General features: G+C 34.0%; 3 protein-coding genes across 6 annotated transcripts in view; 1 reads left to right on the top strand and 2 right to left on the bottom strand.

Moving 5' to 3' along the window:
- Positions 1-102: 102 nt before the first annotated feature.
- Positions 103-11,985, bottom strand: LOC123703871 (dynein regulatory complex protein 8). Of its 2 annotated transcripts, none has more exons than XM_045652056.1 (7): positions 11,894-11,985; positions 11,617-11,730; positions 11,387-11,510; positions 9,444-9,570; positions 9,111-9,194; positions 760-885; positions 103-178 (listed from the first exon to the last, which is right to left on the bottom strand). In XM_045652056.1, the coding sequence occupies exons 1-6, from the start codon at positions 11,916-11,918 to the stop codon at positions 766-768; spliced, it is 594 nt and encodes a 197-aa protein (XP_045508012.1). In that variant the 5' UTR covers positions 11,919-11,985; the 3' UTR covers positions 103-178; positions 760-765. The 2 variants fall into 2 exon arrangements, 1 of the variants encoding a protein (XP_045508012.1); XR_006753060.1 differs by having other exon boundaries at positions 152-178; positions 760-857.
- LOC123703867 (uncharacterized protein YFR016C-like) lies at positions 1,218-8,907 on the top strand. The gene is made up of 8 exons (XM_045652051.1): positions 1,218-1,471; positions 2,185-2,280; positions 3,593-4,367; positions 4,896-4,969; positions 5,057-5,299; positions 5,733-6,104; positions 6,850-7,018; positions 7,932-8,907. Exons 1-8 carry the CDS (start codon positions 1,376-1,378, stop codon positions 8,648-8,650), a joined length of 2,544 nt encoding a protein of 847 aa, XP_045508007.1. The 5' UTR covers positions 1,218-1,375; the 3' UTR covers positions 8,651-8,907.
- A 598-nt stretch (positions 11,986-12,583) lies between the features above and the next one.
- The window catches only part of LOC123703860 (heterogeneous nuclear ribonucleoprotein U-like protein 2), a 29,182-nt gene continuing 24,988 nt past the window's right edge, over positions 12,584-16,777 (bottom strand). For all 3 annotated transcript variants that reach the window (XM_045652038.1, XM_045652039.1, XM_045652040.1), the window contains 4 exons: positions 16,293-16,425; positions 14,942-15,141; positions 14,041-14,115; positions 12,584-13,416 (listed from right to left, as the gene is read on the bottom strand). In XM_045652038.1, coding sequence (XP_045507994.1) covers positions 13,357-13,416; positions 14,041-14,115; positions 14,942-15,141; positions 16,293-16,425 — 468 coding nt within the window. In that variant the 3' untranslated portion in view covers positions 12,584-13,356. The remainder of the gene's footprint in view (positions 13,417-14,040; positions 14,116-14,941; positions 15,142-16,292; positions 16,426-16,777) is intronic.

Genomic DNA, 16,777 nt, shown 5'->3' with positions numbered 1-16,777 from the left:
TAATTTAATTTAGTATTGTTCTAATGTTATGAAATTAAAAATATAGCAAGGAAATAAATGAAACTAGATATATTCATAAATAATAAATTTATTGAAATATCTGAATGAGTATTAATGTTTCAACAAAAATTTCACTTTACTTCGGAGGCGACGGGGTATCGGCAATTTCATCTTCAACCTGAAAAATAACAAAATTACCTTTTTGATTATTGTTTTACAAACATATCATAATGCTAAGGAAGACTAACGACTACTATACTCTGAGAGACTATACTACATAGAACCAAAAAAACTTATACATATAATACGATAAAACACAATAATATAATAATTATAAACGATCATTTTCCATCAAATAAACTGCTAAAGTATTTTTTGTCTGGACTCATTCTAGACTAGGCTCTAGGGAATTTAAAACTTAGGAAACTAAAATTTCTACTTTCTAGTACTATAACTGGCAACACAATTTATTTATTTTTATGTTGTTAAACATTCTAAATGATATTAAAATTAAATCGAGAAAACTATGAGAGGAAAGATTTTGTTGTTTGTTTCTACCAATTATTAAGTTCTGAAACTACTAAACTGATGTTGAAAATTCCTTCAATATCATATAACTTTCAATTTCATAAACATTAATCCTGAGAGACAAAGGTATGTTTTACTTTTTTACAGTAGAAATTACAGCTACCTACTACTATAATAGAATCAATGTTATGCTACTTTTATCTAGTAAGTGGGAAAAATAAAATGCTCAACGATAAGTTAGTTTTGGGCAGCGCGCAATAACGAAGACGCTCGTCTCTTCTTTGGTGCTGCGGCCTCTAGCCTTTTTCTCTCTGCTTCTTGCGCATCAGCTATATCATAAACATCTTTGGGGGCAACCTAGGATAATACTTTAATATTTAATTACCTGAATAGAATTAGAACTAACTAAGATTCTCTTTAATGTAGCGAGGTTTTTGGGGAAATATAAGTGATTAGAAATTGTTTAGGGTAAATTGCCTATAAATTATAAAATAAGATGCCTACGAGTTATTTAAAATTATATATTATAATACAGTTCTGAGTTCATTCAAGTTTCATTTAGCTATGATTGACTGGCGCGGCGGCAAGCGTTTAATTTTGTCGTTCTTGCCAGTTAAAAAAAACTTTTGCATACAAATGTCAGAGAAACAATCAAATTGCATAGTGCATTTGCATACTTCAATGTCAAATTGTAACTTTTATGTGGCGTTCGTCGGTAACGATCAGCGGCGGTTTTATTGTTGCCACGGGCACTTTATATAAAATATATAACTTAAATTGCGTTAGAAATCATCTTCAACTTCAGTTTATTAATATTTCGTATCCGTCAAATTTGTAAAGCAAAAACATGAGGGGTCGCGGTTCATACAGGGGATCATCTCAGAGAGGCCATGGCCGAGAAAATAACCCACAAGGCGGTCCTTTAATGACCAATCATCTAAGAGTAAGTCTTAAATATACATCTCCTTGAAGTAAAAGAACTGATAATACCGCTATTACAATTTAACGCCCTAGTACACTCATAAAAATTATCGATAATTGAATCGTGTCATTTTTCCGTATAAAGTCCAGAGAAACAATGAACAGTGAACACACTACACAGTATTATATGTATGCCCCAGTTACTATTTCTTTAATTTTAATACGAAACAGGATAATAAGAGTCAGTAAATTCAGTCATGTTAGTAGAAAATAGTGTGTTGTACATATTTGTATATAACTTATGGCTGGTTCACACTTTGATTAGTGTGAGTGCAGGTGATTAGTGCGAGTGCAGGTGTGTAGTGCGAGTAGTGTCCAATTCAACTGCGAGTGCAGGTGATTAGTGGGAGTGCAGGTCAATGGTGCAATTCGCGACGCTACACACTACGCTAAACACTAAACACTAAACACTCGTGTCCAGACGTGTTTAGGCAGGCACACTGCGAGTGAGGGGGAAGGGAGGGCGCGCAGGACGTGGCTACTCGCAGTCCACTCGCAAAAAAATAGAACACGCTTCTATTCACTTTACTACACAGCCTACTAAACACTTGCACTAAACAGTCGCTGTCCACACGTAGTTACTAAACACCTGCACTAATCACCTGCACTCGCACTAATCAAAGTGTGAACCAGCCTTTATTTAGTGCACTATTAGATATACAATTTTTTTAATAGGAATTAGATATTGAGCTGGAGATCTTGAAAAGGAAAAGGGATATGATACAACAGGAGCATGAGCTGCTTAATAGGGAGCGACAATTCAACTTAAAGGTAATAACATACATTTTGTTAATGATTAACAGCTTACCCTGGCAGATGTTTTAATATTTTTTTTTTTAAATTTACAACAGTTATTTCCCATATGCAAGTGCAGACAATTTCATTATTTAATTTCATTTAAATCCATTGAGGCCTTCTTGAGTTACAAGTGGTGTAACTAATCCAAAATATTTTTTTTATATATTAATACCAGCTTTCCACCCGCGGCATCACCCGTGCAGTCAAAGAATAACCTGCATAGTTCCCGTTCCCGTGGGATTTCGGGAATAAAACCTATCCTATGTCCCGGGGTAAAAAGTAGCCTATGTCCTTTCTCGGGTATCAAAATATTTCTATACGAAATTTCATGCAAATTGGTTCAGTAGTTAAGGCGTGATTGAGTAATACAGTGTGTATGTCTGTTACATACAGACAGAGTTACTTTGACATTTATAATTTTAGTATGGATTTAATTATCAGTTTTTTAGGTTATATCTGAAGATAATTTTTATAGTGAACATATATTACTATTTTTAATTCAGCATTAGATGTGACTCATGATGTGAATCATGTCTACTTTTTCAGTATATTGTGCTTATTTTTCCTCTAAATGCTAAATGTGGAACTCTACCAAGTTGGTTCTAATCTTTATTAATCACAAAAAGGATTTGAAAAGCATTTTTGCCATATTCTTTATCCCATTACCATTTTTCTTTCAATATACTTTATCTTAAAAAAAAAAGGTTTTACTGCAAACACATCCCAAAATTTTGTGCCAAATAGGTATGGCATTTTCTTAGTTTTTCTGTGTTATGAAGAAACTTTTGACTTTGAATATTCCTTGAAATTTACTGATGTAAATATTCCATACACATGAATTATTTGAATGAATTTTCCATGTTAAATATTTCATTTAACATACTTTATACATATGATGTAAGAGTTCCAAAAAGGAGGAGGTTCTTTGTTTGTTTATATGTATTTTTTATTTAAAAATCCTTCAAAAGATAAATTTTTGGTCATCCAACTTATCATTCTAACCTAAGATGCATCATCTATGTTGTGATGAATTTAAAAAAATTCCCAAAAATCCACATTTGGTTACTTACTGCTTGTTTTTGTGTTTTATCAATAGCAAGATAATCTACATTAATGATGTCATTCATCAATAATGTAGATGTTTGTTGAATACCCAGCCTTACGATAAAACAAGTTGAAGTACAATATAAGTAATAAAATTCAATGTTTTGCTGAGCAAAATTTGAATCATATGCTATCCGGAGGCATCGCACTAACAATATCCATATTTTCACTTAATTTTCAGAGGCAGTACCAACAAGAACCTTCTAGCTCCTATAGCCAGAACTCTTACAGGCAGGACTATGATGATAGTTCCAACTACTATAGACCTCAGGGCACTAAACGCCAGGCTGTAGCGCCTCAGCCCCTTCGGCGATACGAGCCGCCGCAAAGAGTCGAGCCATGGGCGCAAAATAGTGCCCCTCCCAAACCTAAAAACTACCAAAATCCTAAACCGGCACTACAACCGCAACCGCTCCTCAGTCTTTACATGGACCCGCAAAAACTCAATTTCAAACCATCCAAGCCCAATATCCCGAATCGGCAGAACTCAAAGCCGCCTCCGAAATCTTTGCCGCCGCGGAAAGATTTCAATCCGACTAAAGTTACCAAACCGAAACTGCGCACTACCTACATACAGAAACCACAAACCGAGGCACCGGCTAAAAAGTTGCTCGTCGATGACGATCTGATTTTGCAGCCCAATGTGAAAGCGTCCCCTCAAATGAACGGTCGCTTGGAATTGGCTCTGGGTTCGATCATGAAAGATATAAAACAGTTCGAGCCGAGCGGAACGAACCCCTCCCTGACGTTCTTTGTCCTAAAAATGATTAAGAAGATAATCCGAGGTCGGATCCGTGGGGTCATGACTGGTAAGGTGGTCGGCAACGTGCAGGATATTGTTGATACATATCGCAAAAAATATCCCAAAGACACCGACACCGAACTGTTTGAACTCGGCAAACAAGCTCACGACTACAACCTTGCCTCCTTGGGCGAAAAGTCCAACTTCGAATCAGGTAGTTATCGCTTCATTTTATAATTTATTTCCAATGAATGGCTCGAGACAACCTGGAGTCAATCATGGAATAAACTTGAGTACACAATATTGAATATAGCAATGAATAGAATGTTCATTGTGTATTCAATATTCAATGATAATCGTTTTATTACAAAAATAATTTGCCTACTTTAGTTTGTGTTTCTAGATCTTAAGCCAATAATGGCTTAAGAATAATCTTCAGATATTTAAATGAAAAGTGAATATTGAAAACTTTCAATTTGCATTGTTACTATACTGCTAAAGACTGTATGTATGTATGTACTGTCTTTGGCAGTATTCAATTTATTATTATTATTAATAAAAATTGGATATTGAAAAAATTACATCAAAATTTTTAAAGAAAACTTTATAAAGAAAAATTCTGACATTTGTAACATACTTTTAATCTTGTGAATGTAAGCAAGATAAAGGTTCTTTACATTATAAAATGGACTGTATAGTTAAAGTAATTAAACAGTATACTAATTTATAAGTCGACTTTCAGAGGAACCAAAGAAATATTTTAGGATGAATATCACAAAATTGCTCAGCAAGAAGTTGGAAGAAATATTTAATCACGTAAGTCGTTAAATAAATATCTATGAAATTGGTGAATATTTTTATAATATTTATGAAATGACAACTATAATACTTACATGTTTCTAGGCGAAAGATATGTACGCAAATAAAAACAATCCGGCTGTAATTAAGAAACTAATGGATAATGTTGTTGATATAACGGAGAAGAATGAAGACGATCCAAATGCAACCGCTCCAGTAGCAACAGAGAAAGATAATCTTGTGGTGGAAGAAATTGAGAAAAATATAGCGAAAGCAGAGTCGTATGCAAAGCTAATGGAAGCTCTTATTGAAGAGAAGTTGCCTAAACTGTTGCCTAGGTTCAAATCAGTAAGTCAATTGTAATTTTAACTAATTTCATATATATCAATAAACACTTTGATTGTAACCAAATAAATTATTAACTTAAAGTTAGATTATAATTTGTGTTTGTGAAAGAAAAAACAACTAAAACAGTTATAGAGAAAAATCAATCAGTTGTATCAAGTGCAGTCTGCAATAATTGCAACAGTATTTTATTTAAAATAATTAATATGCAAAAAAAGAGTGTGCGCCGTGTCTGACGTGAAACTTCATTGGCAAGATTCAAATATGCCAAAATTGTCGCCTTACTACATGACGTGACGGGACGTATTGCCACGCCGCGAGCTTGAAATTTTACTCTCAACGCGTCTAAAGAAATTTCACTGAAAAAAAATTTCTTTCTGTCTAACAAATTGTATAAAATATATTTTACTAATTTTTCTACTTGTTATTCTTTCAGAACATGTTAACAGTTTTAGACGTGGACAAGGAGTACTACGATTCAAAAGCAAAAATCGAAGAAGAGACAATTAAATTGGCCGTAAAATTGATGTCCAATAAAATTGACCTTACCAAGGCAGATAATAAAAATAAAAAAATCGATACAGTGGTTATCTGTGATTCGCCCAAAGTTATAGATTTATGTCAAGAAGAGGAAACAAAAATAAATGATGCTGAGAATACAGAAAAATCGGTAGATAAAGCAACACCAGTTGATCAAAATACAGAAAAAGTGGCCGCTGATAAATCTGCTCAACAGATAACTAAAAGTAGCGCTTCTCCGGTACCCACTACGCCGTCAAAAATTATCGATTATCCGTACTTTGTGAAGGTAAATTAGAACTCTTCATATATTATTTACTAGCTTTCCGCTCGCGGCTTCGCCCGCTTTGTCTAAAACCTAATAAATTACATACTAAAACCTTCCAATTGAATCACTCTATCTATTAAAGGAAACCGTTTCAATATCCGTTGCGTAGTTTTAAAGATTTAAGCATACATAGGACATAGAGAAAGAAAAAACGACTTTGTTTTATACTATACTAGCTTTCCACCCGCAGCTTCGCCCGCGCAGTCAAAGAAAAACCCGCATGGTTCCCGTTCCTGTGGGATTTCTAGGATAAAACCTATCCTATTTCCCGGGGTAAAAAATAGCCTATGTCCTTTCTCGGGTATCAAAATATCTCTATATCAAATTTCATGCAAATTGGTTCAGTAGTTAAGGCGTGATTGAGTAACAGACAGACAGACAGAGTTACTTTCGCATTTATAATATTAGTATGGATAGTGATTATTTCTGAACATGGTTGAACCATTTTTCCAACTTCTCAATATCTTGTTTATAAAATTTTTACCCCTATGTGTATCTGATGGTACTTTCTTTGAGGTAAAATATCATTTTTATGCTTGTGGATTTCTGATAAAATTTACCTTTCAGCTTATTGGTCATTCTGTACCTCTGTACTATTTTAGAAGATATAGCAATTAACGTCATGAAAATAATTGAACTTAAAAATATAATGTTTTGCTATAATAGCAGTTGGAAACCTTACTTATTCCATTAATTTATCTTTCAGCTTATTGGTCGTCCTGAGTTACCATCGCGCCAAGCCGTTTATGATTTCTTGGAGCAATTCAAGCCAGCGAGTATTAAGAAACATAAGACTGTCAGTAATTTGTTGGTGCTCGGCTTTAATGAGAAAGAAGGCTTTGATAAGATACTGGAAGCAAGTGGTAAAACTATTGGTAGGTCATATTGTCATAAATAAAAAAATATTATATAGCGGATATTCCCTAGAGCTAAAATTAGCCTTCTGCTATTTATGAAAAAATCATTGGTCAAGTATCAGTGTATTTTTGGAATAGTAAGAAATAGTAAGTAACAAGAAAAGTAAATAGTTTTTAAGCCTATTTTTGTCAATTCCAAGTTGTGAAATTAATAAAAAAAATATATATAATGTTAAATGATAATGTTCAAGTAACATTATACAAGGTGTCCCACTGTTGGTATACTAAGCTCAATGGAGGTTATAGTTTTGCATACGCTGAGTACGTTAAAAATACTTATAAAATTCCAGATGCATTTTTTTTTTCAAATAGGTAGATGAATTCTTAAAACTCTATGTGTACACCCATAACAAGCAACCCGACCAACTTTGCCACCAGCACGTGAGCTATCGTTTAAGATTGTTTTCATAGACAAAATGCTCATATTAGAGAAGCGGTATATGCCGGCTGCGCGAAGTTAGAGAAGAAAACATAGATTTTAAGGAAAAATTTAGCAAAAATTTTGACGTCATTCTGTTGTTGAAGTATTTTTTACGTGATCAGTGTAGGTAAAACTACATGTTCCTTCGCACTTAGTATAGCAATAGTGGGACACCCTGTATATATTATTTACTAGATTTCCGCCCGCGGCTTCGCCCGCGTTTTCAAAGGAAAACCCGCATAGTTCCCGTTCCCGTGGGATTTCCGGGATAAAACCTACCCTATGTGTTAATCCAAGTTACCTTCTATATGTGTGCTAAATTTCATTGTAATCGGTTCAGTAGTTTTTACGTGAAAGAGTAACAAACATCCATACATACAAAATTTTGCCTTTATAATAGTAATAGGATTTCGCCTTTATAATAGTAATAGGATATATTCTTAAATTCAGGTACAAACACACTGATCGCTAAGGCGAGTGAGAAAGTCGCTACAACACCACTCAACACTCCAGTGAGGAACGAAACTAACCAAAATGTTGATAAAGTAGAAAAAACTAATAAAACTGAACCAGATCAAAGCAAAGATACATCAATTAACACAAGTGGTACCAGTTTACTTTCTTCCGATTTGGATGAACAAATAACCAACTTACTAACAACAATCCGACAAACAGCTGATGAGCTCAATACATCTGATAATTCTAAGAAAGATACAGAATCTATAGATACGGAGGAAAAAGAAAAAGATAATAGTTGTGATGCTGCAATGTTAGATGCACCTGATGTACCTGCAAGTAATGATAAAGCTGTTCCTATGGAACCTATTGCTGAAGAAGAAGAAAAAACTGAAGACAAGGAAGATGAAAATAAAACAATTGAAGAAAAAAATACGCCAGACGAAAGTGAGGAACAAGAGCAGAAAAAAGTTGCGCCAAATGACAATAATGATGCAAAAACTGACGAAACAAGCAAAGACGACGCTTCGAGTGATAATGGCAAAAATGGTGATACTGTTAAAGAAGAAATAAGCGAAGACAAAGATCCTAAAAATAGTTTGAAGAATTCTGGTACAGCTACTCCTACTAGAGCATCAGCAAGATTGGCCACTGTTACACCAAGTTCGATTAAAACTCGACGAGCTAGTCGATTAGCGCTTAACAATCCGTAGAATACGTAAAAAGTGTAATTACATTGTAATTTGTTTCATTATACACCTGATTTTAAACCTGTGTTTAAATAAATATAGGACTCCATGAACTGACTTATATTTTTATGTAGGATTAGATTATTTTCGTCACATTTTTATGTAGGATTAGATTATTTTCGTCGAACATTTATTTTAATTAAATTATTCACCAATTCCATGTGATCGCGACTTTTTTGATTATACAATCTTTTTTATTATATAATAAACAATGAAAAATATATTTTGTTTTATTTTAATCCAAGTACCTATCACCTAACATATAAAATAACGATATTAACTCAATGTTAGTAAAAAAGTAGATTATGAAAAATATGTCGAAAGAAATTGCATTTTCATTGTAAAATGCAGTCTAATTTACTTATTTACATGAAAACAAATATTTAATAAGGGAAAAGTTTCCTTTTTTAGAAAGCATACATACCATGAGTTGATTAATGTAGTATTCGTATGTGATCGTATCAGAAACAGGATCGAGCGCAGTCTGCATCATTTCTTCAAATTCCTCCTGTAATTATCATATTTCGATATCACGAGATACCTATTTTAATTATTTCTAATATGCTAGTAAAGTAAACTTGCCGAGCAAAAGCATGTGCGTATGAACAAAAAAGCGATATTCGCGATTCCAACGAAATCAGATTTATGTAAAGCGTAAAACAAAATTAAAAGAGGCATTGTTCGAGCCGTTCGGAGTGGTCAATGTTTTCTAGAATTGGATTGGTAAAAAAGGTACACCTTTTACCAATTAGAATACCTGTGTAAAGGGCTCTCCTTCTTCCATCATGAGTTGTGTAAATCTCTCCTTGGTGAGGTAACCCCGACCCTCTTTATCAAAGTATCGGAAAGCAGCTAATAACATCTCTGCACTAGCTGGATAAAACCTATGTCACATAGCCAAAATCAGATTTTCATCAAATATTTCTACTAATAGACCTAATAGTCACAGTAAATTGCTAGATTAGTTATACAGGGTGTAATCGTTAAGTGTGCACAAGCGATTATTCCGTAACTATTGCAGATACCAAAAAACTTTAAACTGATATCGAAAGTACTTAACCTAATGAGTAAAATGGCCATAGTAAATTTTTAAAAATAAAGCGAGAAATATCCAAAAATGTTACATTAAACGCTCCCATACATTTTATTTCCCATACATTTTGTATTCATAGCAGATTTTCGAAGTGATGTCCTCATTGTGCAATACAATGAGGAGCTCTATTTACAGTTTCTAAATGAACTTCCCTTCAAATTTGCGAAGTAATTAAAGCAGAAAACCAAAAAAAGAAAGAAAATGCTAAAATCTTTCATATTAAATGTACTAGGTTGATCCAAAAGTAATAATAATTGGGTATTTCCTGTGCACATAAAAATATAAAACAAATGTTTTTTGCTTGCTCATGTATTCACTAAGTAATCACAAAAAAATCATATCAACAGGCCACATTTCCAATTATTTACATTAATTTGAATGAGAACCGTGCGTGCCAGAATGATTCCCGACGAAAAGAAGAAACAACGATTCGACATGTAGAGGGTAAATCTCTAAATTTTTTATGATATCAGGATAATTTTTTGTCACGTTTTGTGATCATGGACGTTACCCGAGTTCACCATGTTTATGCTGAAACCAAAAAACAATCAATGTCCTGGATGCGAGCTTCCAAAGTGACGATGAAGAAATTCAAAGTGAAAATCAGTAGGTTAGATTAAAGCGGTAGTTTTTTGGGACTCTGAAGAAATAATTATGGTGGAATATTTTAAAAAGGTAGCCACTTTATTGGGCTCTTATTAAACAGACCAAATTAAAAGATTGCGGTAGGTTAGTAAGGAAAAGAGACATGGCAAACTGCGGACCTGAACGCTGTTTCACCAAGACAACGCACCAGATCACAAAGCGTCAGTTGCGATGGCTGCAATTCAAAAATTGGCATTCCAAATGCTTGAACACCTACCCTATTTTTTAAAAAGCTCCTTTTTACTTTTATCTCTTTCCTCGGCACAAGAAACACTTTCTTAGCAACAAATTATTTTAAGACGACAGCGAAGTGATGGCCGCGTGGAGGGGTTTTTGTGGATGAAGTCAAAGTTTTTTTTTTTAAGTTTAGGAAAAAAAATATTGAAGTATATTTTCTATTTAGAAGACTATCTAGAGAACTACATAATTATTATAACTGTAATGACCTTGTTTAATATTGATTATCATTACTTTTGGAACAACCCTTGTACATGGAATATTCGTATCTCATACTAAATGTATGGGAGGGGTTCAAGTTAGTTTTTTTGATATTTCTCGTTTTATTTTTAAAAATTTATTATGGCCATTTTACTCATTAGGTTAAATACTTTCGATATCAGTTTAAAGTTTTTTGATATCTGTTATAGTTACGGAATAATCGCCTGTGCACACTTAACGATTACACCCTGTAGAGATTGAGGTGGTTCACCGTTTCATTCGCGGATGCAACGAGAAACTTAGCCTACCTATCTCATGTGTTGACTTTTAGACTCTGTAGGTACAAATTACAATATATTATATAGGTAAGCCACACATTTTCGTGCCAAGTTTCATAAAAATCTATTTAGTTATTTATTCGTGATTGAGAAGTTAACTTTACTACTATTCGCTTGTAGGTAAAATTAAGTGCAGTTTCTTTCCAAGTACATATTTATTATTTACATAATTTCCATATAATATACCTGTGCTCTATCATCACCTTACACATGTAAGGCAAAAAATTTGCCAAAGGAACATTTCCAGTAGCCTCCTTGTTTTCTGTAGCCAAAATCACTTCTTGTATTTCCGCTTCAGTTGGGCAACATCCTGAGTTAAAATTAATTTGAAACTTATTTAAATTAATAATAATAATAGAAAATTAAGCCTTTTTACGGTATTTAAGTATTGAAAGGCAGGTTTATATTATACATACCCAATGAACGCAATATGGTGCCTATTTCTCGAACATCTACTACTTGCTTTCCAGAATGATCAAACACTTCGAACGCCTCTATTATTTTTTTCTCTAGGTCATTGTTGGCCTGAACTGTAGAGAATATTTTACATTTATATGGAATAGGGTAAGTATAATTTAATTGGCTTTGTAGTGAGCAAAAGATTCAGATTCCCATTGAAAGGCTCCGCTCTACTTTTCAATTCGAACATGTAATTTCGGTTTTGCAAAGAACAACTTTTCAGCTTTTACTTACTCTTTGGTTCCTCTTTTCGTGCCATAATTGAGATTCAAAATAATATCATCTATTAAATTAAATATATGTTATAAAAATACTATCAAAATATATTGAAAAGTTGTAAATAAACAAATAACCGTTTCCATAACAACCATTTAGGATGCATTCATAGTGGATTCATAAGAAATAGGGTTCGCTCATTTTATCTGTGCTGATCTCAGGAACTGCTGGACCCACGCTGGACCGATTTCTAAAAATATTTCATCGCTGGGTATGTTAGTGTAGATACTTTTACGCTACCTTAAGCTACATAAAATTCGATTAAGATTGTGTGGGCTACATATTTTCTAAGTTTGAAATAAGTGTAAAAAATCGTAAATCGTACGTACTAATCGCATGACCTAACAAAAAAATTGAAATTTTAGGTAAGGAAATATCGATAGCGAGACATTTTTCATCGTAGAACACTTCTTTCGATCGAATTAATAGTTGTAGTTAGATCGACTTCCAGTAAATTAAATTATAACTGGGTGCTTTTGTTATGTTTAAGATAAACTAACAACTTGACCATATCTATGATTTTTGTCATGTATTCGGTACTGAAACTGTTTTATATTCCAACTAGTAATACTATATAATTAAGTCCTCATTTGATGGCAAAATTATACAATTAAATGTAAGGTCAGGGGTCAAAAATAAAACAACCACTTCTTATTCATAAGTTTATTAAAATTGCATCAGTAATGACGTCGAACTTATTGCTACCTTTGTACACACATCTCAAGCATTCCTCAATCAGATTGAAACAAATCTTAAAATTAAAATAAAACCTTAATTCCGGTAATAGTGCGTTTAATAACTAACTTAAATTAATGATTATCTACCGTCTTCGCTCAACACATCTTATTTTTTTTTTATCTTAAAACTTTAATTCTGTTAAAATAACACAAGTTTATGAAAAACAAGATATAGGTATATTTAGTGATAAGTCAAGTACTTATGCGTCGTAAATCAAATCCAAATCATTATTATCCTAATTATTATTACTGAGCGAAGATAAACCGCCAACTTCAAGCAAAATATATTTACAAAAAGTTTAAAAACATGCGATTTTACCTCCATCGAGGTACGTGTATAAGAAATTTATACAAAAATACAAGTGATTCTTTTTATTCGTGAATGCAACACGGGTGCTTTCAAACCGTCTAAATTTAAAGTACAGACAGACAAACGTATTATTTTATAGATATTATTGCTGTAACAGTTTATATTTGAATATATAGGTGCGAAAACATTTTTAAATACAATATATGAACTACGAACTTAAATATATAATTATATGAAATCTCATTGTATTTCTTTATTCAGAATCTTACAATATGTCATACAATTCATACCGCAATTAGTAATAACAATATATTAGATATACAATGTGTGTCTGTCTGTCGTTTGGTATGTTCGGGCAGATCTCGGGAACGGGTTTACTTCTTTTCAACGGCTCCTGAACCCGCATTTCCCGCTGCGTTACCCGCGCCGTAGTTCTGAAAATTTAATTTCCAATTATTGATACTGTTAATTTATCACGAAAAAGAGAAAAACACACAAAAGGCACGTCTCATAATACGAAGTATTAGAAAATAGTCTAAGATTGAAAATTTTCATTTTATTTTTTACTAGCTGTGCCTCGCGGTTTTACCCGCATTGCTCCGCTCCTGTTGGTCTTAGTGTGATGATATATAGCCAAAAACCTTCCTCGATAAATGGGCTATCTAACACCGAAAGAATTTTTCAAATCGGATCAATAGTCCCTGAGAATTGAGATTAGCGCGTTCAAACAAACAAACTCTTCAGCTTTATAATATTAATTAATATAGATTTGTATAGATTCAGCGGTTTATGTTACAAAACGAAAGGCAAAAAAAAGAAATAGATTTATCATTTAAATAACCAGCAACACAAGGAAGACATCGTCATATTGAAATTAAACATAGATTCACTTCTTTAATTATTACAGAGTTGTTGATATGCCTATGTATTAACCCAAAATCAAAAACTTTTTTATGTAGCCACAGTATTTATATATTGTATTTTAATTTTAAATTGTATTTTAATGATGGAATAAACTTGTTTTTTCTACTATAAATTTTAATTAATAGCCCATATACCTGATAATATTGCGCCCATGCTTGCGCTTGATCCGCGGGCGTCGTGCCTTGCTGCCCGCCCGCACCAGAACCGTACTGAAAAAAGTCATATATGTATTTTATTATCACGGATAAACGAATATAATATTATTATTAAAGTTTTCTTCTACAATTTAGAATGGTGTTACTGAATGGAAAATTATGAAAAAAAAAAAAATACACGACTATGAAATTAGATCTAGTTTTTTTGCTTGTCAGAGCAAGCAAAGGGGCAGGTGGGCCACCTGATGTTAAGTGGTCACCACCGCCCATAAACACCTGTAACACTAGAAGTCTTACAGGTGCTTTGCCGGCCTTAGTTAAAAAAAATCCTCAAAAATCAACAAAAGCATCCCTTTTTTACCGTTGCAATTATTTTACAAAATTAACAAATTGAATAAACAATATGCTGGCAAAATTGTGAGTTTGTAGAGTTGTTAACACACGTTGAAACTTTCAGCAATATTGTTGATCAAACCTTGATAAAGTGACTATGATGCTTTATTATCCTACTGCGGCGGTCCGCCCCGGCTTCGCCCGTGGTACGTATTTCGCAATAAATGGTTAAAGCCTTCTTTCTCAGGGTCTAAAGATTGTCTGTGCCAAATTTCATCAAAATCGGTTGAGAGGTTTAAGAGGTTTAAGCGGGAAAGCGTAAAAACAGACAGACAGAGTTACTTTCGCATTTATAATTTTAGTAGGGATTTTCAACACATGGTCTCTAATGTAATTAAAAAAGCGTAATCTCACCCCCTGCCAGCCCTGTTGCTGTTGCCACTGCTGTTCCGTGTAGTTGTTCGACATCTGTTGCCCCCACCCTGCCCCTGTTGCCCCTTGCCCCATTATATGTATAGATAGATCAGTTAAACGTTTAGTATCTCACCCCCTGCCAGCCCTGTTGCTGTTGTTGCCACTGTTGCCACTGGTACCACTGTTGCGCCGTGTAGTTGTTGGGCCACTGTTGCCCGCCGCCCTGCCCCTGTTGCCCCGCCTGCCCCTTGCCCGCCTGCCCCTGCTGCCCGCCGCTGTTGCCGCCCTGCCCCTGGTTGTTCCAGTTGTTCCAATTGTTCCAGTTGCCCCAGCCTGGACGAGAAATGTTACTTATTAAACAATGTTGAATGTATTACAGTGAAACCTGGTTAAGTGAGACATCAAGGGACCTGCAATGTCGTTTCACTTATAGAGGTATTCCACTTACCCAGTGCACAGTATTACAATATTTTTCTGTGCCCAGTGTCTCAGATATACAGGTAAAAATAAATATCTGTCTCATTTACAGAGGTTTCCATTAATACAGGTGAGATTACAGGTTATTTCAGTTATACAGGTGCGATCATTAAAAAAAACATCTGTATGATAGTAAAGCGAAACTAAAATTGAACGTAATTGAAGCTAAAAATTTGTACTTACGTTCTTGGAATTAGGTGTGGAATTTGTGGGTAGAATAAGAATGAGTAAACAAACAATGCTATCTCAGTTACAGAGGTTTATGCATATAAAGTTTACTCGCTGTCTCAGTTATAGAGGTAACTTTGATGATAAATCGAAAGAACAAATCCCAGATATAGAGGTTTACCTCGTCCCACTAACAGAGGTAATTCACTGCCAAAGTATTGGGACCTCAGCATGAGTTCCAGTTATGGAGGTTTCTCACTTATCCAGGTCCCACTTAACCAAGTTTCATTGTATAATAATTAATCAAATAGGAATAGGATCGGTGCTGCGCCATTTTGTGACACTATAGGTGTTAATTCCGAAGAATTAATAAAATTAGTTATGAAATAACATATGTATTACATGATTTTTATGTAATAATTAGAAAAAAAAATGTTATTGACACACAAAAATGATTATTTACCATAAAGATCATGCATAAGCTATCCTATCGTTAGTTGAATCGCATAGTAAGGACGGAATCAATTGAACTTTGAATTTAATCGCAAAAACATCAAATAATTCCGCCCGCGGCTTCGTCCGCTGTGTCTAAAACCTAATAATTTATACACCTCTTGAAATATTCATCTATTAAAAAAAAACCGCATCAAAATCCGTTCAAGAGTTTGTTTGAACGCGCTAATCTCAGGAACTACTGGTCCGATTTGCAAAATCGTATCGTAATCCGTTCGTATAATCGTAATCGTATCGTTGCGTAGGTAGTTTTAAAGATTTAAGCATACATAGGGTCTAGGGACACAGAAAGCGGCTTTGTTTTACACTATGCAGTGATAAATTACCTTGGTTCTGGTTGCCCCAATTGCCCCAGCCCCCCCAGCCGCCGGCCCACTGGTTCCAGCCCTGTTGGTTCTGGTTCTGGTTCTGACTTGCACCCTGGTTCTGGCTCGGATTCGCCACTTGGTTATTACCGTCCTGTTGCAGTAAGAAATATGTTTGTAAGAACATTTTTTTCAAATCAAGTATGTCGATTCCAAATATTGATTTAAGATATTTAAATTTTTAGTTTTTATAAAAATCAACTTCATCCCTTGTAGCGTTTTTCGATTATTATCGACAATTTCACCGATACAAAAATTTACCGCTTAAATTTTATTATGTTAAAACAATTTTTTCTAATGTTTGCAGTGTGATTTTAGAGCGTAAAGAAAAATAAATAAATTGTGTAAGTATTATCAACACTGCAACAATCAGAGCTTTAACGCAATATCGTAATTCGACTAATGCTCCGCTCTGCACAAAGTCCCGATCAATAATGACCGCTGTT

The sequence above is a fragment of the Colias croceus genome, chromosome 27, assembly GCF_905220415.1.
Source record: "Colias croceus chromosome 27, ilColCroc2.1".
NCBI classification, from domain to species: Eukaryota; Metazoa; Arthropoda; class Insecta; order Lepidoptera; family Pieridae; genus Colias; species Colias croceus.
This window is presented reverse-complemented; position numbering and strand designations above follow the sequence as displayed.

Coding starts and splice junctions, on each gene's coding strand:
- LOC123703871 (XM_045652056.1), bottom strand. CDS start 11,918: ATGGCACGAAAAGAGGAACCAAAGA. Junction 9,571..11,386: donor AAGGTGATGATAGAGCACAG/GTATATTATATG, acceptor TATGTGACATAG/GTTTTATCCAGCTAGTGCAG. Junction 886..9,110: donor ACTACATTAATCAACTCATG/GTATGTATGCTT, acceptor GTATTATCCTAG/GTTGCCCCCAAAGATGTTTA.
- LOC123703867 (XM_045652051.1), top strand. CDS start 1,376: ATGAGGGGTCGCGGTTCATACAGGGGATCATCTCAGAGAGGCCATGGC. Junction 4,368..4,895: donor AAAGTCCAACTTCGAATCAG/GTAGTTATCGCT, acceptor GTCGACTTTCAG/AGGAACCAAAGAAATATTTT. Junction 4,970..5,056: donor TGGAAGAAATATTTAATCAC/GTAAGTCGTTAA, acceptor ACATGTTTCTAG/GCGAAAGATATGTACGCAAA.